Below are 21784 nucleotides of genomic sequence, written 5' to 3' on the forward strand. Positions count from 1 at the left end.
CCTATCAGGGATGGAGATGGAAGAGGCTATCTGCATCTTGGACCCTGCACCTTAGGAAAGCCATCAGCTTTGCAACTGTGGAAAAGGTGAAAAAATGTCAGGCTGTCAGCAAGTGTTCAGAGGTGCCATGGGGACGTGTAGGGTGTGTCAGAGAAGAATATGTTTTGTGCAGAGGTAGTTGGAGCTGTGTGTGTTCTGAAGCTTTCTGCTGTGTAACAATGTCCTTACTCAGGACCCTCAACCATCACCTTTCAACCACCTTGCTTTCACCCTATCTCTCCCATTTCCCCAAAACTTCAGTGACTTCCACTGACCACCAAAAACCAAAAAGCCAAACCCCCAAATTTCTCAGCCTGGCATTTAAAGCTAAAGATTCACCAGACATACCTCGAATTTCCTGTCTCCAGGCATTTGTTCTCTGCTTTCTCAACACCTGATCTTCATTAATTGAAGTCTCTTTCTAGGCTGAGCTCAGATCCCACCTCTTCCAAGAATCCTTCACCGGTATCCCTGGCCAAAGGACCTCTCTCTCCTCTGAATACTAGAGCAATATTTTCTACATCTTTTGTGTTGGTTTACATTCTATCTTGCACTTTAAGTATAGAGGGGGATGTTGTTGGTTTTCTCCACTAAATGGTGGAGAAAGCTTTGAAGGCTTATAAATTTGTCTAATTCATTTTCGTATCCCTAGCACCTAGAATGGTGCCCTTTATACAGCAGGCACATAATTCAAAATACATTTATTAAACAAATAAATGCTGGTGATGTGGAGATGAATGAGAAAGTTTCTGTCCATTAGGAGCTTACAGTCTACCGAGAGAAAGAGATGCACAGCAATAAGAACTAACTTAATATAAAGCCCAAGGAACAGCATTTGATCTATGGAGGTGTGGGGCGTGGGTGGGTAGGGATGGTGCGAAGGGGATCATGTGGGTTGAAGGAACCGCCCAGGTGGAAGTGGGTGGCATATTTGGGGAACGTGGTCAGTACCCTTGGGACTGGCATGAAGGAAAATAGGAGATAATGCCAGAGAGGGATGTGGGCACTGGATCATAGAAAGCCTAGTGTGCCTTTCCAAGGAATTTGAATTTTATCCTGGAGGTCACTGACTGAGGAGCCATTGAATGTTCTTGAGAAGGAAGATAAAAAGTACTTACTGGATAAAGGAATGACTGCTTTGGGTAGACACCATTCTCTGGCCTTGGTCACTTTAGGAAAATCTTATGTTGGATGTTGAGTAGCACCCATTCTCTGAGGCCAGCCAGTCCCCTGGTCAAACCACCTCTCTGTGAGATTTTCCCTTTTAAAGAGGCCACCCCCCAAAAAAAAGCAAAAAACCACTTGGTCAGGGTGAGAAGTCTGTTCTGCCTTCTGAAACAGTTTCCTGCCCCACCCTTGGCTTTGACTTTTATACAGAAATCCTTCTGTTTGCACTGCACTAGTCAGGATCCTGTATTACTCAGGGTTCTCCAGAGAAAGGAAAAATATATCTAAAATGAGACTTGTTAGAAAGAATTGGCCCATGCGATTATGGAGGCTGAGAAGTCCCACGATCTGCTGTCTGCAAGCTGGAGACCCAGGAAAGCAGGTGGTATATATTCCAGCCCGAGCCAAAGGCCTGAGAAGCAAGAGTGCCAATGGTGTAAGTCCAGTCTGAGGATGCAGAGACGAACGTCTCAGCTCGAGCAGACAGGCAGAGACACCCACTGCCACCCACTGCCTCTCACTGAAAACTGAGCCTGGGACTGGCTTGGGCCCCTATATAATTTCTTGACCTTTGTGGAATTGGGGGGTAAGGGGTGGGGGAGGGACAACATCCTATACAGAAGAAAAATCACAGGCTTTGGAGTCATCAGCCTGGGTTAAAGTACCAGCTGAAATCAATTATTAGCTGTAGGACCTTGGCAAAGTCAGTAATCTCTTTGAGCTTCAGTTTTCTTATCTGAAAAATGGGGATAATTATGCCTGCTCCAAAGAATTAAAATGAAGATGAGTATGGGGATTGCCTAGCTTGCTGCCTGACACACAGGAGGTGCTGAGTAAATGGTACTTGTTTGATTCATATTTGTAGAGTTAAATAGAAGCTCCTGTTCTACATGAAGAGGGAAGCTGTGCTTGGAGTGAGCTGTTGTTAGGTGCCTTAATTTAGGGGACTGCAAACTTTCTGCCTAGATTATCTTCAGAGGTTGTCCCAGAGCCCTCCTGGTGAAGGTTCCTACCTGTCTCCCCAGCCTAACGTCTGCTCTCCATGCTCTGCCTTCCTCCTCCGGACAGCTGCGGTTGCATTAATAGGAAGCCAGGGGCCCAGCCCTGACTGAATGAGGACATTGTTGCAAAGACTGAGGAACCACAGACACTGTTGCAGTCCTCCCTGCCCCAAGGAACCCTGGAGAACCTGTGGCTGGCCCTCAGCCCCTCCAGCTGTGTGTTTGGGGAGACAGCCTAGGTCCTCCTCAAACCTCCTGGCCTCCTGGGCTCCTCCGGGCCTCCTGGAGGGGCGGGAAAACGGTTAGGATGTGCTAGAGAGATGCCCTGTTTTTCTGAAGATGAGGTTAGAGTTTTCCCTTCAAAACCAAGGAAGCCATGATTAGGGATCTTTCTCAGAGCTGGCGGCTAAATTGCTGCCCCAGGTGCAGGGAGGAAATAGACTCACCCATGCCCTTAAGAGACTCACCCGCAGGTGGGAGAGCGGAGCCCCACACACCTCGAAGGCAACAGGTTTGAAGGATGTATAGACTTGTGTGGTGGAAGCAGAGAGGAGGGAGATACCGACACTGTAAGTGTATGTGGGGGGCGAGTGGGGGGAGTAGCAGAAGATGGATACAGCTGGAAGAGGTGGAGGAGGAAGGCCGCCCGGGAACCAGCGTGAGCAAAGGCCTGGAGGTAAAATTAACGTGATATGCTGAAAACAAAACAAAAAAAACCCAGACTGTTCTTGGGCGTGGCTGGGACACAAGGTGCTGGGCCGGTGGGGCAGTAGGGAGTGCCGACCAGAGAGGCTGAGGCTTTACTTTTGAATTGTGGGACTTGGAAGGTTTAGCAGTAGGGGGACAAGCAGGGTCAAGTTTTGGAAATCGCTCGACTTAGGTAAGCAGACTGACGGTGTGCTAGGCATTTTCTTTCTTTCAACAAATATTTGTCGAGTGTCTATGACGTGGTAGAAGCTGTTTTGGGCACTGGGCAACAGCGGCAAAAATTCAGATCGAGCCTTCCTTGAGAGTAACTTTCACATTTTATGGAAGAGGAAATTGAAGGTCGGCTTGACCGCGGCTTATGACTCTGGCCCGGACTTTTGTGCAGAGGTAGCGTGGCTCTGGACAGCCCTTTAGATGTCTCGGCGCACGTGGGTCGGTCAGCCTGCGGGTCCTCAGGATGCGCGCGCCGCCGGGGCTTCTCTACCGCCCTGCCCGGAGCCCGCCTCCAGCCCAACCCACACGTGGGTTCCCGCACGTCCGCCCGGCTCCCCCCTGACGTCAGCCTCGCGGTTCTATTTAAGGCCCCTCCCGCTCCCCAGTCGGAGTACCCGAGCAGCTGCCGCCAATTCCGGGTCCAGCGCCGCTTCCCGCCGACGCCCGCCCGTCCGACGTGCACTCCCGGTACGGTCGGGCCCGGCGCGCACTGCGCCCGAGGGGAAGAGCGACTGCTTGGGGCTAAGCTGGCCCCGCGCTGCCTGCTCACGGGAGGGGTGGGCGCTGCTTCCCAGAGGCAAAGTCCTGAGACCTGGGCGGTGGCTCATGCCCCAAATGGGCTGTGGGCCCGGCCGCACCCTGCTTTGGCTCTAAGTGGGCACAGTGGCCTTTGGCCGGGCTGGGGAACCAAGAAGGTGGCCGCACCTAACCTGGGGTCGAAGGCCTGGGTGGATGCAGGAAGGACCAGGAGACTACAGGTCTGAAGGGTGGGGGTGAGGGCATACCTCCGGGCTCGAAACGAGCAAACTGCACAGAACTCGAAGTCGGGTTCCGGGAGCCCATGCAACCGAAAAAGCCTCAGCAGTCTGGGGCGGCTTTCTGGAAGCCGGAAAGGCGCTGGGTGCCGCTCGGGTTGCATTTTAACCCTCGGAATCTCGAGAGGTGGGCTTCTTGGGGGCAGCCGCTGCCTGCAGATTAAAAGGGTGCTCTTTGTGCAAGTTACATGTGTTAAGCAGCTAACGATGTATAGGGCGCTATGCTAGACATGGTGCATGCAAATATGAAGCCGAAAGGGTACCAGCTCTCCCGCCTCTCAGACAATGTAATGAGAGGAGGATAATCCGGTACCTTCCCCTCCTTCTGACGAATGGGAGGACCTAAGACTGGTTGGGGCATCTCTAAGGTCACAGTGAGTGGCTGGCAGAGTTGGGGCGTAGACCCTCTTTCTTCAGGGCTTCACGCGCACCCGTATCCCCACATTGAAGGGAGCGCTGCAGCCCAGAGCTTAGGTTTTGGTGAAACCAGATGTCTGCTGAAAGAACTCCCTTCCCCCTGTCAGGCTGCTAGAAACCTTACAAGGCTGTCTAGAAATAGCAGTGATTTGTAAGGAGAGACTCGTTTCCAGCTTGGTGACTCTGGGCTGCCTGCCTGGAATTCCTCTCGGATATTTTTGCCCTTTGGGGCAGTGTCAAGATTAGACGTGGTGCTTTCGGGATGCAATCTACGACAGTCTCCCCAGTGAATGCAGTGCAGGTTTGGATTAAAAGAGTCGAAGCCCCCGTCCCCGGCTCTGGAAATCGAGGGTTCCACCAAGTATTTATTAACTTTAGGGCTCCAGGCTTCAGGCCTCTGCAGCTATTGTTGCACTTCCTGTAGTAACAGAATTTCCTCATACCGGGCCTCACGCCTTTGCAACGAAGATCACGGCAGAAGCCACACGAGGTGCCTCCCTGTGGGTTGGTTAACAGTCCCGGGTTCCTAATATCACGATTTAAAATCTGGCTCTGGCAGCGCGCCAGGCCAGGGAGGCTGCCAGCCGGGCTTCACGTTGTTCGTGTGTGCTTTGGAGCGCTAGTTTAGTCTAAAGTCTGATTCTGAGCTCACTCTGACCCAGAGAGCAGAATAGTTTCTGGTCACGTCCGCTCACGGGCGGGGCCTCGCAAGCATCCGCTGTGCTGTCTGGTCTAGGGCCCACCTCTCGGTAGCCGGCGGCCACTAGCACTCTGAAATGCGCTTGCGCGCAGGGATACTGAATGGGTAGGTGGGTGGGGGAGGAGCAGCTGCTAATCTTCCGGGTCTGGGCGGGGCGTAAAATCCGCGGGCTCCGCCGCTTCTTCGGGGGCGGGGGTTGGGGTGAGGGAGAAGAAAACGAGGGATTGCGCATGAGCAGAGCTCACCCTGGCTCTGGGCAACGCGGTGAGGCCGTCAAAGGCGGTTTACTCACGTACCTGTGGTCCTGGAGGGGCTTGGCAGGAGTCCTGGTAACGGGAGTAGAGTTGGGCGGGCGGCTCACAGTGATCTTGTTTGAGGAAAGGCCAGCTCCATTTGGAGTTAACAAGTCAAGATGAGTGAGCCCTCAGGAGGCTATACTTACACCCAAACGTCAATATTATTTTTCCACGCCAAGGTGAGGACGTTTACACCAAGATCCTAGTCAGACCAGATCCTGGCATTAGGCCTTTCAATTCTCCTTTGTCTGCCTTTAAGTTTTTTCCCTCTCCCTTTTTAGTCATCTCTTGTGATTTTTAGTGGCAGCTACCCCAAAAGGAAGCAAAAGAAGCTTTTTCAGAACACCTTTTGGTTAATAATTGTTAATTTAAAGAGGATGCAGTGACTGCGTGTTTTTCCCCTTATAGATTCCTTTCGGTTTTAAGTCCAATATGGCAACTCTCAAGGATCAGCTGATTCAGAATCTTCTTAAGGAAGAACATGCCCCCCAGAATAAGATTACAGTGGTTGGTGTTGGTGCTGTTGGCATGGCCTGTGCCATCAGTGTCTTAATGAAGGTAAGTGAGAGCCTTTCACTCTGGAAGCCAAGGATACCTTAACTCCATCCATCCTCCACTCACTCTCCAAGAATTGCATTATCACATTGTATATACACATATTTAGGTTCATGCACTCATTCAAAGAACTTTATGTGAAACAAACTTGTAAAACATGATGCTATACCAAAAGAGTATCTAAACTACAAAAACTAAAGGTTTTTAGGCTGGAGACCCAGTTTCTTAAATTCGCTGTACTTTATTAACCTGCATTAGTTGCCTACAAATGAAAAAGTAGAGTCCATGCCTTTAAACAAGCTAAAATTATTTAAAAGTAATTTTGGAATTGAAATTGATATATATACGTGGTAAAAATTAAACTGAATGTGGGAAGTCTTCCACCCATGTTAATCCCCTCTGCCCCCCTCCTTAGATAGCAGTTTTGGTACCAATTATGGAGCTAAAATTTAATTAGAAAAAGAGAACTTGTGAATAAATAAAAAGTACTTTTGGGGACTTCCCTGGTGGCACAGTGGTTAAGAATCCACCTGCCCATGCAGGGGACACGGGTTTGAGCCCTGGTCCGGGAAGATCCCACATGCTGCGGAGCAACTAAGCCCGTGCGCCACAACTGTTGAGCCTGCTCTCTAGAGCCCGTGCTCCAGAACAAGGGAAGCCACCGCAGTGAGAAACACGCACACCACAATGAAGAGTAGCCCCCCTTCGCCGCAACTAAAGGAAGTGCGCATGCAGCAACGAAAACCCAACACAGCCAAAAATACATAAATTAATTCATTTTAAAAATATGGGAAAAAAAGTACTTTTTACAGCACTCAAACCTGGTTTATATGAAAAAGAAATTGAGGCAGCTTACATATTAAAATATTTTAAGTTCGGGTTTGGAGTTCCTAATAAGAGAGTGAAATGATGAATTCTGGATTCTGAACAGAAAAGGATTGAAATGAGAAGGGACTGAAGGCAGAAATGAGCTATGCAAAGGTCTTGTAACTACACAGGTTGCTCTATATGTTCGTAGACCACATAGTATACCAACTCTTATTCTTTCCCCATTGGTTCAGAAATTGATGTCATTTATTTTTCCCAAGCCTATGAAACACCTGTGATGCCCCCTAACTCAGGTGTGGCTAAGAGTAACTGCCAGACCACTCATTATACTGTAGATGATTAGGGGTAGATCTGCAGCTCAGCTAGTATACCTCTTTGGTTATAATAGTCCTCATTCCATTTGTATTAAAGCTGTTGCTGGTGCTCCTTGTCTGAGATGCACCTGTGAACTTTTATAGGTTCATCTGAAAGGATATTTTTCACCAACATTTTGTAATGCACAAATCTGTCTTTATGTAATAAAACTGTTAGTGTTGGTTAATATATGGAAAACATGTAACCAGGGAATAATCCAGAATATCACTTTTTAAAGTCTTAATACTAATCAATATCATCTATTTAATGGCTAACAACCTAAAATCAATGTGTAAAACTGAATTTGAGAGACTAAATAGAGCAGTTTTATATAATTGGTTGTTAGTCACTGCCAATCCAGTGTTCTGCTTCTGTACAGTAGTGGTGGACCTCCTGCAGAGGTTGCTCCAATGAGGAGAGAGGGTTGGAGAGAGGGTCAGTGCTTTTTCCTATGTATAGGTCATCTGGGAGTCAGCTCTTAAATTGAGGCCTGCCTCTACTTTGAGGTATGTCCTGAAAATAGTTAATAAAGTAGCTGAACTCTCCTATTCCAGAAATATAGAAATCTTGCATGCCCTTCTAAAAGTTTGGAAATAGCAATTTTCCATTGAACTGAAAATTTTTTGTCTTTTAGGACTTGGCAGATGAAATTGCTCTTGTTGATGTCATAGAAGACAAACTGAAGGGAGAGATGATGGATCTCCAACATGGCAGCCTTTTCCTTAAAACACCAAAAATCGTCTCTGGCAAAGGTTGATTTCAACATGTTTGTATTACACTCTATGCTAGACTTAATTCTTTATCAGGCTTGAAAATCCTAGCTCTTCAGAGATTTCTTTTTTATACAGGATAAGAGAGCCTTTGAACAATTTTGCATTGGTACCTATGGATATCAATGTTTGAATTTCCAGCAAATGGTTTTAAATGGAAATCCAGTTCGTCCATGATGTGGAAAGCATCTGAATTAGAATGTAATTAGCAAAGCTTCATAGGTCCATATTTTACCACATTGCTTCAAATATTTAAATATACTTACTTCCACTGCTTCGTTTCATACACTAATACAAGGTTGAGACTAGGGTAAATGAGTCTGTTCAGCAGATATTCTTGGCTTAACCCTGTCACACTTTACAATTACCAGCCAGGAAACAGACATAGGCCCAAATAGAGTCTGTTTTGACACTTGAAAATCATTGACCATTTATCTGATAGGTGACTCCCTTCATTATCTTCAACCCAGGGTTAACCACACTGTGCCATAGGGTATCTAGAAGCAAGACATGCTTGATAAGTGTACAGTTGCCCCCCTGCTTAAAAAAAAAAAAAAAAAAAAGCCTATCCCTGAGCTGGTATGACCACAATTAAGTAGTTAAGTAGAAATAGGAGTGTGGAAGAGTGTGAGCATTGACCTCAGGTGGCAAAAAATTGGGGGATGTGTCTCATTTGATATGAGTATGAAATAAATTTTATTTCTTTCAGCTCCCCCCAATCATAGTTATATAAAGCCAACCACATAACTAAAACCAGAATACAAGGAAGGTGTTGATGTATTCTTCTTCCATGTAAGTGGCCACAGTGATAAAACTCCAAAAAGTAAAGGAGGAGTCTGGGCATTTATATGCCACATATGCAAAACACTGATAAAACTGTCCATTAAAAAAGTTAATGGGACAAACTTTTGCTGGAGTTTTCTTAAAGGCCTTAATCTGGTTATTGTTTCTCTTTTGTCTAGACTATAATGTGACAGCAAACTCCAGGCTGGTTATTATCACAGCTGGAGCACGTCAGCAAGAGGGAGAAAGCCGTCTTAATTTGGTCCAGCGTAATGTGAACATCTTTAAATTCATCATTCCTAATGTTGTAAAATACAGCCCAAACTGCAAGTTGCTTGTTGTTTCCAATCCAGGTGAGACTTTTAATGGCATAAAGATAGATGAGCTAGAGTAAAACTGATAGTATCAATATATATCATAATCTGTATATATATTTCTCATATTTTTCATTTTTCTCAGAGTGAGTTTGTGTTTGTAAAACAGTTAAGTTTAAAACATTAAAAGGGATACAATGCCTTTAATGTAGTCTGCACTTTACAATTTGTTACTTGCCTAAGAAGATCTTGGATAAGGGATAAGTTTATGAATAATGTGTTATTTATTTTTTAAAATTTGTTTATTTTTGGCTGCGTTGGGTCTTTGTTGCTGTGCACGGGCTTTCTCTAGTTGAGGCGAGCGGGGGCTACTCTTCATTGCGGTGCACAGGCTTCTCATTGCGGTGGCTTCTCTTGTTGTGGAGCGTGGGCTCTAGGTGCATGGGCTTCAGTAGTTGTGGCTTGCAGGCTCAGTAGTTGTGGCTCGTGGGCTCTAGAGCGCCGGCTCGGTAGTTGTGGCACACGGGCTTCGTTGTTCCGCAGCATGTGGGATCTTCCGGGACCAGGGCTTGAACCCATGTCCCCTGCACTGGCAGGCAGATTCTCAACCACTGCACCACCAGTGAAGTCCCAATAATGTGTTATTGATGCACAACTTATTTTCATTAAACTACACTTCTTGAATACTTAATGTATTTGCTATATTATACACAGCATAGAGGCTTAAAAATATTAACAAAAATATTGACTGGTCATGATCAATATCAAGATGTATACAGAGCCATGTATCCTGAGTAGTCAGTCCTTATCTAATGATTCACATAGTATCTGTGCCTAAATATTTTCTTCACAGTGGATATCTTGACCTATGTGGCTTGGAAGATAAGCGGCTTTCCCAAAAACCGTGTTATTGGAAGCGGTTGCAATTTGGATTCAGCCCGGTTCCGTTACCTCATGGGGGAAAGGCTGGGAGTTCACCCATTAAGCTGTCATGGATGGATCCTTGGGGAGCATGGAGACTCTAGTGGTAAGCATAACTTATTTTCTCTTATTGTTTTCAAGAAATTGTGTAAAAAAATCGACAGGAGTATCGTTACTAAATCAGAGCCTAAATCAGATATCCATTCATTAGGGTAGATGGTTTCCAGAAATCTTATCTTTTGGTATAATTATATGCTAAGAATTGCTAAGATTTTAGCCATTTTGTATGACATTTTTTGGTATACGGGATGGGGAATGAAATTTATTTATTATAATGGACACATATTAAATAAGATGATAGTGCTTAGGATACTTCATTTAATATCACAGCTGTTTGGACTCAAACTGCTTGTCCCTGAAAAGGTAAGCCAATCCAAGTGGAGTGTATGAGAAAGAAATCTATTATTATCACAGTTGAGAGATGTTATAATTTATGCAGAGTTCTCAGTTCCTTATGCCAAGAAAATTCCTCTTATGATCTCATAGTATCTCAATAAGTTAGGAAAACAGATTAGAATATAGTGAAAATTCTTAGCTTTACATAATCTAATCAATGAAAATCTAAAAGAGTATTGGTAGTCTTGACCACCTACCAAAAGGAGATAATCCTCCTTAGATAAGAAAAGACAATTTTAGAAGAATGGGTCAGAATTACTAGTCTGCTGGCTGGTGCATGGGAATAAATAAATTCTGTACTATTTCTTTTAGTGCCTGTATGGAGTGGAATGAATGTTGCTGGTGTCTCCCTGAAGAATCTGCACCCTGAATTAGGCACTGATGCAGATAAGGAACAGTGGAAAGCAGTTCACAAACAGGTGGTTGACAGGTAATAGATCTCATAATTTGTAACACAGAAGGTTGAAACTTATTATTTTTATTTAAAAGATTAAAAGTTTGGGGAATTCCCTGGAGGTCCAGTGGTTAGGACTCTGCACTTTCACTGCTGCAGATGTGGGTTCAGTCCCTGGTCAGGGAACTAAGATCCTGCAAGCCGTATGGTGTGGCCCCCCTAAAAAAAAAAAAAAAAAAAAAAAAGATTAAAAGTCTAATAGCATTTGCATTTGGTTACTCATTTAGAGTATGATAAATCTTCCTGTATTTGTAACGTAAACTAAGATAAATCAAGTTAGATTAAGTCTACCCTATTTGAGATTCAGTCTTTACTTCAAAAGCATATGATTCATTTAGTTAGGAATAAGAATTTAAAAATCTTATATAGGGACTTCCCTGGTGGTACAGTGGTTAAGAATCCGCCTGCCAACGCAGGGGACATAGGGTTCGAGCCCTGGTCCGGGAAGATCCCACATTCTGCAGAGCAACTAAGCCTGTGCACCACAACTACTGAGCCTGCATGCCACAACTACTGAAGCCCACGGGCCTAGAGCCCATGCTCCGCAACAAGAGAAGCCACTGCAATGAGAAGCCCGAGCACTGCAATGAAGAGTAGCCCCCGCTTGCCTCAACAAGAGAAAGCCCATGTGCAGCAACGAAGACCCAACACAGCAAAAAATAAATTAATTAATTCATTTAAAAAAACTTATAATAGTCTCTGAATAGAAACACAGCTAGCTTCTTATTTATTCAGATGATTATAAAATTTTAAGCAAGGTATATATTCATAATGGTACAAAAAAATGAAAATAATTATTAACTGTTAGAAATTGTTCAAATAGGGAAACTTTCAACTTAGTGGCATTATCTACTTTAAATAAGGTAGCCATGTGTGGATCTCAAGTTTATGGAATTGGAGAATGAATCATGATGGGTGTAGGCAAGGCCCTCTTTTTTCTATTTGTTTAGTTAAAACCTGTTAACCCATCATCCCACCCAAGAAGCGTTGACAGTCGCTGTCAACTAACTGTAGCGTTTGTTGAGTTGGAGTTAGTAGTCTGCTGGTGCTTGGAAATGAGTGAATTCTGTGCTCCTCCCACTGATCCCTGTGTACCCCTCCCCCCAACATACACACTCTTGAGATAATCCCAAGTCAAGCATGCTATATGTAATCTTCTTGGATTTGCATTTTTAAATTCAGTATTGCATTTATAAGAATCATCCATTTTGTCGCATGTGGCTGTAGTTATTTGTTTTCACAGCTATGTGATATTCCATTGTATGAGTATACCACAGTTTATCCATTCTCCTTTTGGAGAGCATTGGGCATGTTGCCAGGTTTTTGCTATTACCAGCAATACTGTTGTGAACATACCCATACATAATATCCTGGCATACATGTGCAAAGGTTATACTTAGGTATATAATGCAACTTTACTATATTATGTATATAGTATTATTTACTATAAAAATTATTTATTATAAAGCATATGTTCAGTGAAAGCTTTGTTTTTCTTTGTTCCTCCCACCCTACTTTTCCCTACCCTTCCCTGTCCTTCCCTACACTTCCCTACCCTACAGTGCTTATGAGGTGATCAAACTGAAAGGCTACACATCCTGGGCCATTGGACTATCTGTGGCAGATTTGGCAGAAAGTATAATGAAGAACCTTAGGCGGGTGCATCCGATTTCCACCATGATTAAGGTAGGTCTATGTAGTAATAGGTTTTACTTGAATGCCATTATTTCCTGTTCTTTAAAAGAAAAAAAAACTTCTGAGAAAGCAATTAGATTAATGTTAAGTCCTCAATCGTTGATTTAAGTGAAATAAATTAATGCACCTGCAACTTTCTTTTCTGAAAAGACATGGTTGAGCTTCAGGATTAATGTCCACCAACACTGTGTTCAGCACATAGATACTTGATAACTTGTTGACTGAAAAACTCTACTCAATTTTGTTGAGATGGGTGGAAGACTATAAAACAAATTTTTTCCTTTGGGAAAACCAGAAAACACACTCAAGTTAGAGTTACCAAAGTGTTATACAATAAAAACGGGGAATTCCCTGGCAGTCCAATGGTTGGGACTCCATGCTCTCACTGCTGAGGGCCCAGGTTTGATCCCTGGTCGGGGAACTAACATCCCGCGAGTCTCGCGGGGCAGCCAAAAAAAATTGCAAAGTACGATGGATAATGGCAATAATTTAGATTTTCTTTTAGAATGGAAATCTTGCTGCTATGTTAATGACTTTCTTTTACACTGTTCATTACATCCTAACTGAAAATCTGGAAAGGAATTTCTACTTATCAAGTTGTATTAAGTAAGCTTCATAATTGTAAAGAATGAAATTCTTGGGAGATCCCAGAATGCATAGAAAAAACGTAAAATATTTTTCATTTCGTCCTCAGGGTTTCTATGGAATAAAAGAGGATGTCTTCCTTAGTGTTCCTTGCATCTTGGGACAGAATGGAATCTCAGATGTTGTGAAAGTGACTCTGACTCCTGAGGAACAGGCCTGTTTGAAGAAGAGTGCAGATACACTTTGGGGGATCCAGAAGGAGCTGCAGTTTTAAAGTCTCATATCATACCACTTCACTGTCTAGGCTACAAAAGGATTTTAGTTGGAGGTTGTGCATATTGTCCTTTATATCTGGTCTGTGACTAAAGCAGTAATGTTAAGACAACCTAGGAAAAACATCAATTTCCTAACATTAGCAATAGGAATGGTTCGTAAAACCCTGCAGCTGTATCCTGATGCTGCATGGCACTTATCTTGTGTGGTCCTAAATTGGTTCGTGTAAAATAGTTCTACTTCCTCAAGAGGTACCACTGACAATGTTGCAGATGCTGCAGTTGCCCTTCAAACCAGATGTGTATTTAACTCTGTGTTATAGAACTTCTGGTTCCTTTAGCCAAGATGCCTAGTCCAACTTTTTTTTCTCCAATTAATCACATTCTGGGATTGATTATAAATCCAGTGTTGCATGTCTTGTGCATAACAAGACATTGTTATGTCTTGTTCTAAAGAATCTTATGTACTATATGTATCAGAATAGTATACATTGCCATGTAATGTAAAAAGGAAAAATCAACATAAATAATGCAGCCAACTATCTGTTATACCAACTAAAACAATAAATAAACCTTGAACAGTGACTACTCTGCTAATTTATTAAGATAAAAAGTGATAAAGCTGTTATTTGTTAATTACATTAATGGGAGCCATTAGGTTATTCTTGGGCAACACTATGATGATTTTTTTAAGGGGTACTGTTTCTAATGACCAGACTTTAATAAGAATTAATATATTAAGGGTGTGACTAGATTAACTAGCTGTTTTGTTACCATTTCCATTGTAATCAATTGTTTTAATATACTAAGGCCCAAAGTATTATGAGATAACTTGATTATAGTGCTAATCATAACTTGTACCCTACAGTTCACACAGGTAACATTCTATACATGAATGTAAAAAACATTATTTGCCAACTGAACATAAGCAGTGGTACTTGGCCACTACAGGGGGACAGAAATTTTTAAGAACCTTTACTCTCTGGAGGCAGTAACATAATGGTACTTAACAATTTTAAACCAAATAGTCCTGGTGGCTGTCTACTCAAAAATTTTCTTTAGATTTCCCTCAAAATATTTCTATAACTGTGACCTTCTCCAGGCCTAAAAACCATACTTATAGAGGTTAACTAGAACAACTTTATGGTCATCACTCCTCCAGGATATTTTTTCCAAAGTTTCCTTCTTGAGAGCTAGATAAGGGAAAGAATTATGTTTTTGTTTTTGTTTTTTTTAATGTGTCTCAAATGTAGAAGGACAAGACTAACCTACATAGGCTTGACAATTAGCTGTTATAATAGGATTTGCTTTCCTATAGTATTTGAAAAAAATAACAGCCTTAAGATATAATTTACATAGCACAAAATTCACCCTTTTAAAGAGTACAATTCTGTGGATTCATATAGTTGTGCAGCTATTACCACTATCTAAGAACTTTTTAATTACCCCCAAAGAGATGTGCAATTATTCCTATAGCCTTTTGTAGACTTTGATGCATCTTCAGTCTTTAAAAAAAAAAGTATTTACCCTTACTTCATATTATTTCATACAATAAATTAGCCAGTATCAACATGACAAAAAATGCTTAACAGATTTATTAAACTAATCTTTCATGAATTTTCAGATTTAATCTTACAAAGCTTCCTTACTTTCTGGTACATTATGTGTTCCATGTTCACCTTGCACCTTCCTGCGCCAGGCAAGGGTAGGCCAACTCTGCTAGGAGCCCTGATTGTTTTTACTGTTATATGATCTCATTTTAGTCTTAATAACCTTGGGAAGTGGATTAAGCAGGACTTAGACTCATCTCACACAAGTTGCCAGTTAGTGGAGGAAGCAAAGGGGACATTCAGAACATGTGCCTTGGGCAGGTATGAATGAAGAGCCTCTTTCTTCACCTAGAGCAGGAGTTTGGTCACTACTAAAATTACCCCTCTTTTGGCCTGAGGCAAGTGTAGAGCTTGAATCTGGAGGTCATCCAGGTCAGCTGTGTCTCCCTCACAGCCCTGTGGTAAATGAGGTACAAAGGCCAGGAGCTGCTGTGGAAGGAAGCACACAAGCAAGTGGTAGTACGTACAGGACCAACAGTCACTGCCACTCCTGTGAACCCCTTGCTTGGGGCTGGTAGTAGGTTGTGAAAAGAGCCATAAGAGAAACAGGAGAGATGTAGGGAGCTGATGGTAATTGAGACATTAGTCAAGGAAAGCTAGAGGAGGTGCCATTTATGTTCGAAACTGAAAGTGAGGAATCAACTTTGAGAGGGGCTGGGGAAGAACTGTCCAGATATATGGAACAGGAAAAAGCTGTCCAAAAGCTGGAGGGAAGTGTGGTGTCTTGAGATGAAGTTGGAGGGACAGAAAGTGGCCAAGTCTTGAATGTCTCTTAGGTTGTGGTAAAAACTGGTTAAGTGGTCTTCCCTGGTGGCGCAGTGGTTGAGAATCTGCCTGCCAATGCAGGGGACACGGGTTCGAGCCCTGGTCTGGGAAGATCCCACATGCCATGGAGCAACTAGGCCCGTAAGCCACAACTACTGAGCCTGCACGTCTGGAGCCTGTGCTCCGCAACAAGAGAGGCCGCGATAGTGAGAGGGCTGCGCATCACGATGAAGAGTGGCCCCCGCTTGCCGCAACTAGAGAAAGCCCTCACACAGAAACGAAGACCCAACACGGCCAAAAATAAATAATAAATAAATAATAAATAAATTTAAATAAATAAATAAACTGGTTAAGTGTAATGGAAAGCCATTGAAGGGTTTTAAGCAGCCTCACTGCATGATCTAACCCACATTAAAAACAAACTACTGGCTTTGATACAGAAAATAGATTATCCTTTAGATTCTGAAAAGGATTCAAATGCAAGTGATGACAAAAGATGACAGAGGAGGTTGTGTCCCCTTCTGTGAGTTATAAATAAATCCTTGGCATAAATTAAAATCACCCTTAGAAAACTAGACATGGCCTTTCCTTTTCATTACTACCCTCTTCTCTCAAGAGAAATTCGAACTATTTCACCACTCAGTCCTTAAGTTATATAGAACTTAGTCATAATTTTTAAAATTCCTGCAAATAAATGCTCGGACAAGGGCATGTAAGTGCACTGCAAAGTTTGTTTCTGAAACTCAGGCTGATCATTCCTAAGTCTGCTCTTTCCTTAAATCCCTTTTCGTCCTCGGCGCCCAGGTCCCTTCAGCATGCCCTCTCATAGACAGGTAAGTTAGGTCGGTTCAGGCCTTGAGCTCTGCCACATATGTCCCAAGATAGCTGCCCATCTTCAATCTCGCCTCCACTAGCTACTATCAATTCAGATTTAGAAGCACTGTCCTCAGGATGCTGGTTTTAGCTGATCCGCTGGAGATTATGGGGCGCTCCCAGGAGAGTTCTCTCCCACGACGGCTTTGAGCCTGGCCCCTTGCCCACCACGTGGTAGTCTGGCCTCCAAAAAGCTTCGCCCTAAAATCAGTCCGAAGCCTAGGCCGGCTGAAGGAAATGAAACAACACACCAACATCCCTCTCTTGCACACTCTTCAAGACCGTCTAGAATTCCACCTACCGGTATTAAGAGAACATAACCACAGGCGGCCACGGAACCCCCTCAGGCCAGAGGCCAAGCCTGAGCCAATGCGCCTGCGCCTGGGCAGGCCGGGGGGCGGAGCTTGCGTGCTGACGGAGGAGAGCCATGCGTGGGAGCGTGCTTGCGTAACGGTTCAGGGAGTAACTGTCGCTGGGTTTCACGCCTCAACGGACTTGGCAGTCTTTTTTTTCCTGGTGTAATTTTAAAAAGCAACGTAACGGCCGTGCGTTGTGCATTCGGGCTGTCTGTAGTGTTGCGCCACGCTAAGCATTTGTGAGTGACTGGGACTGTAGCGAAAATGGTGGCTGGGGGCAGGGAGAACCTTTAAAAACCTGTTGGTTCCCCAATCCCTAATACGGATAGATAGACTGGTCCGTGTTCCACCCCTCGACAGGAATTTTTTTTTTTGACTTCTCCCTACTCCTGGCTCCAAAATTCTGCAGACTCAAGAGGTAGTTCCTTAGATGTTCAGTGTGGTTAGTACATCGGTAGGTATGAGAGTGATTAATTCAGGGACTTTGATTCCACTGAAATTGCATTATCCCTATCAGGTTCTCAAAATGTCAACTGTCAAGGAGCAGCTTATTGAGAATCTAATTGAGGAAGATGAAGTCTCCCAGAGTAAGATCACCATTGTTGGAACTGGTGCTGTAGGCATGGCTTGTGCTATTTGTATCTTATTGAAGGTAAGTGATAAGCCTGTACTGTGGCTGAAAATAAGTAAGCACTTATAGGTCTTGTAGATGATGATGAGTGCAGGTTGCAGGGTTAATCCCTTGGAGCAAATAAGTATCATCTGATTTTTACACAATTTAAGAAACATTTATTTGGAGTTTACCATCTGTTAGGCATTGCCAGACTATTTAAATTTATTCCTAGGAGACACACTGATTATATTATTTTGTTAATAGTATAACATTTTCTGTTAGAGTGATTCAGCACTTTGCCTTCCTTGAAGAGTAATGGGTGAAAATCATATTTCCCAATGGCTTATACTTTAAAAAATTTTTTTAAATTATATAAGCATTACATTCTCATTATAAAATAAAAAGTACCAAATTTGATAAAATAACAATGGAAGTCCTTTAATTTTCCTTTCTATTTCCAGAATATCTTTTCATGTGCTTGTTGGCCATTTGTATAGCTTTGGAGAAATGTATGTTTCAAATCTTTTGCCCATTTTTATTTTTCTTTTTTATTATTATTTATTTATTTATTTATTTTTGGCTACACTGGGTCTTCATTGCTGCGTGCAGGCTTTCTCTAGTTGTGGCGAGCGGGGGCTGCTCTTCATTGTGGTGTGTGGGCTTCTCATTGTGGTGCACGGGCTTCTCATTGCGGTGGCTTCTCTTGTTGCAGAGCACGGGCCCTAGGTGCATGGACTTCAGTAATTACAGCACACGGGCTCAGTAGTTGTGGCTTGCAGGCTCTAGAGCGCTGGCTCAGTAGTTATGGCACACGGGCTTGGTTGCTCCGCAGAATGTGGGATCTTCTTGGACCAGGGATCGAATCTGTGTCCCCTGCATTGGCAGGCAGATTCTGAACCACTGCACCACCAGGGAAGTCCTTTTGCCCATTTTAAAATTGGGTTGTTTTTTGTTTTTGAGTTGTAGGAGTACTTTTTATATTCTAAATGTTAACTGCTTATCAGGTAAATGATTTTCAAATATTTTCACCCACTCCTTGGGTTTCCTTCTCGCTCTGTTGTTGTGTCCTTTGATGCACAGAAGTTTTAAATTTTAATGTAGTTCAATTTATCTGTTTTTACTTTTGTTGCCTGTGCTTTTGGTGTCACATCCAAAAATCATTGCCAAATCCAATGTCATGAAGCGTTCCCTCTCTTTTCTTGTAAGAGTTTTATAGTTTTGGGTCTTACATTTAGGCCTTTGATCCATTTTTAGTTAATTTTGTCTATGGTATAATGTAAACAGTCCAACCTTATTCTTTTTCATGTAAATATCCAGTTATCTCATTTGTTGAAAATGCTGTCCTTTCCCTATTGAATGATCTTGGCACTCTTGTCAAAAAATATCTGACCATATATGTGAGAGGTTTTTTTTCCCCTGGGCTCTCTGTTCTATTCCACTGGTCTGCATGTCTCTTTATGTTAGTACCACACTGTTTTGATTACTGTAGCTTTGTAATAAGTATTGAAATCAGGAAGCTTGAGACCTCCAGCTTTGTTCCTTTTCAAGATTGTTTTGGCTATGCAGAGTCTCTTGAGATTCCATATGAACTTTAGAATGGATTTTTCTATTTCTTAAAAAAAAATACCATTGGGATTTTGGTAGGGGTTGCATTAGATCTGTAGATTGTTTTGAGCAGTAGTGATATCTTAACAATACTAAATCTTCCAATCCATGAACATGGGATATCTCTTTATTTGTGTCTTCTTTAATTTGTTTCAGCAGTTTTGTAGTTTCCAACTTCCAAAAACAGGAAGATTGGGCTTCCCTGGTGGCACAGTGGTTCAGAATCCGCCTGCCAATGCAGGGGACATGGGTTTGAGACCTGGTCAGGGAAGATCCCACATGCTGCGGAGCAACTAATCCTGTGCGCCACAACTACTGAGCCTGCGCTCTAGATCCCATGAGCCACAACTACTGAGCCAGTGAGCCACAACTACTGAAACCTGCGCCTAGAGCCTGTGCTCTGCAACAAGAGAAGCCACCGCAGTGAGAAGCCTGGGCACCACAACGAAGAGTAGCCCCCACTCTCTGCAACTAGAGAAAGCCCGCGCCCAGCAACAAAGACACAATGCAACCAAAAATAAATTTATTAAAAAAAAAAAGAAATAGCAGGATTAGTTGAAAGTTTATATGATGAGAGGGAAAACCACCAGGTTCCTTCTGCACCTTAATCAGCAGGCAACCACCTCTCACATCCCAGCAGACAAGGGGAAGGAGTTTATTCTTTGGAGAAGTTTAACTAGACAGGCTCTGCACTCAAGATAATCAAAGACAATAGAGGACAAACATCCTATTGAAAGCAGTAGAATTCATTGAACGTCTACATGTTCGACAGTGAGGCAAGAATCTTCTTACTCCCTCTGGGCTGCTAGATAGCAGACTGTCAGACAAAGATGGAATATAGAAAAGAGATGAAATTAGAGGGTCAGTCAGGAGGTCCAGCAGTTGATTGACATTTCAGTAAGAAATAAGAGAGGGAAGAAGATTATTCAAGAGATAAAAGGACATGAGTTTGTAGATACGAAGAATTCACTGAGGGCTCAGCACAATGAATCAATAAAAGCCTACCCCAAGGAATATTATCATGAAATTTCAGAAATCGAGTTATACGAGAAGGTCAGTTGTTAGAGCCCATTTATTTTCTACTAGAATCCATTGTACCCTGGCAAATTCCCAAATGAAGGAGAGTAGTTCAGGACCTTGTCTTCAAGTCACATTGATGTAAATTGTGGGATAAATGGAAAGTGATGAAAGATATTAAAATATTCATATTCATATAGTCCACTGATGTGAAGGGACATAAGGGCTGTAATGAATACCATGACACCTGCATATTTCATGAAAGGTGGACTTTAAAGGTTTTTTTCAGGACATGTAAAGTTTTTAGGAGTGGATAGCAGTACAACCTACTTCCTTGTCCTGTACAGAGCAAAGTGCCCGTAGCAGTTTTCCTTAGATTAATTTTTTTTTCTATCTCTCTACCTTACTATGGTTACTCAGGACCTCCCTAGAGAAAAGATCCTGGGATACTCTTAACTATCCTTTAGATTCTGGTAGGCTTAACAATCCCAGGCTCTCTATTTGGAATTGTATTTGAGAAATGACTCACATAGATGTAGTTAATTCTTAAAAAACAAATAAACAAAAACTTTTAGGGATTATTTGAGCTCCATCTTTGACAGTCAAGACAAATGGGGATGGAAGGATTCCCTTGAGAGAATTTTCTGGTAACCTGTTGAGAAGGGAGATAAATCAAGTTGGAAGTGTAATTTAAAAGCAGGCTGTGTTGGTTATTAACTTACTGGCACTCAGCTCCAAATTCAACTTTGTATACTCTGCTTTGTGATGCTGGTGCTGGATCTCCGCATAATCATTTTCTCCTTTGCCAGTTGGCATCTTGTTAGGTTCTGCCAATAGGGAACACTAGAGGAAAGTTGGGAGGCAGGAGGAGAACCACGACCTGCTGCTTCCTGTTTGCTTATTGTTCTGTTCACTCTCATACCAGCTGTATCCCTTTGTCCCAAAGGTAGCAGTTGGCTCTAACCTCCACTTTCTGTTGGAACCCCCAGCATTGACCTCATCTTGTCCATTTAGTGGTATGAGCAGTAGGCAGATTTTGCCTCTTCCAGAGTCTGAGCCTAGTTCCATGAAACACCTCCTTTAGACTCTCTGCTTCCTCAGCCTTAGGGGTGGTAGCTTCAAGCTGCAGTTACTATCTCTGGGTTACCATAAATGTTCCCCTTCTGTTCTTTCAGCCCTTCAACATCTGTCTAACCAGTTCCCTATATTAAATTCCTTCTGTTGAAATGCTTAGAGTGGTTTCTGTTTTCCTGTCCAGACCAGACAGATACACAGATGTAAAAATGGATCTGTAAGCATGATCTTATCAGTTAGCTGAAGAGTGATATATGATTCTTTTGGATGAAACTCCTTATCCTTATCCTATTCCTGATGTATGACACTTAATTTAGTAAATTTTAGAATTTACAATTTTCCAGAAAGGCCAGATGGTACCTGATGTGGGGGGTTGGGTGGGGAACAGTAGTAAATAGGGACTTTGATTCCTTTCCCTTACTGTTCACCTTTGGAATCTGGCCACTGGAATCTGAGGGAATGCATTCCTTCTTCTTCGTCTTCTTTTTTTTTTTTTTTTTTGCCACATGGCATGCGGGATCTTAGTTA

At 42.9% G+C, this 21784-nt stretch overlaps 2 protein-coding genes across 5 annotated transcripts in view; both read left to right on the forward strand.

The window, feature by feature from the left end:
- Positions 1–3434: 3434 nt before the first annotated feature.
- Positions 3435–13936, forward strand: LOC132370706 (L-lactate dehydrogenase A chain). Of its 3 annotated transcripts, none has more exons than XM_059931237.1 (8): positions 3435–3596; positions 5765–5914; positions 7728–7845; positions 8826–8999; positions 9814–9987; positions 10650–10767; positions 12354–12477; positions 13181–13935. In XM_059931237.1, the coding sequence occupies exons 2-8, from the start codon at positions 5789–5791 to the stop codon at positions 13343–13345; spliced, it is 999 nt and encodes a 332-aa protein (XP_059787220.1). In that variant the 5' UTR covers positions 3435–3596; positions 5765–5788; the 3' UTR covers positions 13346–13935. The 3 variants fall into 3 exon arrangements, with proteins under 3 accessions (XP_059787220.1, XP_059787223.1, XP_059787221.1); XM_059931240.1 differs by lacking the exon at positions 3435–3596 and adding an exon at positions 3789–3886; XM_059931238.1 differs by lacking the exon at positions 3435–3596 and adding an exon at positions 5324–5535 and having other exon boundaries at positions 13181–13936.
- A 3537-nt stretch (positions 13937–17473) lies between these two features.
- Positions 17474–21784, forward strand: part of LOC132369883 (L-lactate dehydrogenase C chain) — a 48898-nt gene continuing 44587 nt past the window's right edge. For both annotated transcript variants that reach the window (XM_059929584.1, XM_059929585.1), the window contains exon 1: positions 17474–17599. In XM_059929584.1, the coding sequence (XP_059785567.1) occupies positions 17474–17599 (126 nt within the window). The remainder of the gene's footprint in view (positions 17600–21784) is intronic.

This window comes from Balaenoptera ricei, chromosome 8 (assembly GCF_028023285.1).
Source record: "Balaenoptera ricei isolate mBalRic1 chromosome 8, mBalRic1.hap2, whole genome shotgun sequence".
Classification (NCBI taxonomy): Eukaryota; Metazoa; Chordata; class Mammalia; order Artiodactyla; family Balaenopteridae; genus Balaenoptera; species Balaenoptera ricei.

Coding starts and splice junctions, on each gene's coding strand:
- LOC132370706 (XM_059931238.1), top strand. CDS start 5,473: ATGAGTGAGCCCTCAGGAGGCTATACTTACACCCAAACGTCAATATTA. Junction 9,988..10,649: donor GGAGCATGGAGACTCTAGTG/GTAAGCATAACT, acceptor TATTTCTTTTAG/TGCCTGTATGGAGTGGAATG. Junction 10,768..12,353: donor CACAAACAGGTGGTTGACAG/GTAATAGATCTC, acceptor CCTACCCTACAG/TGCTTATGAGGTGATCAAAC.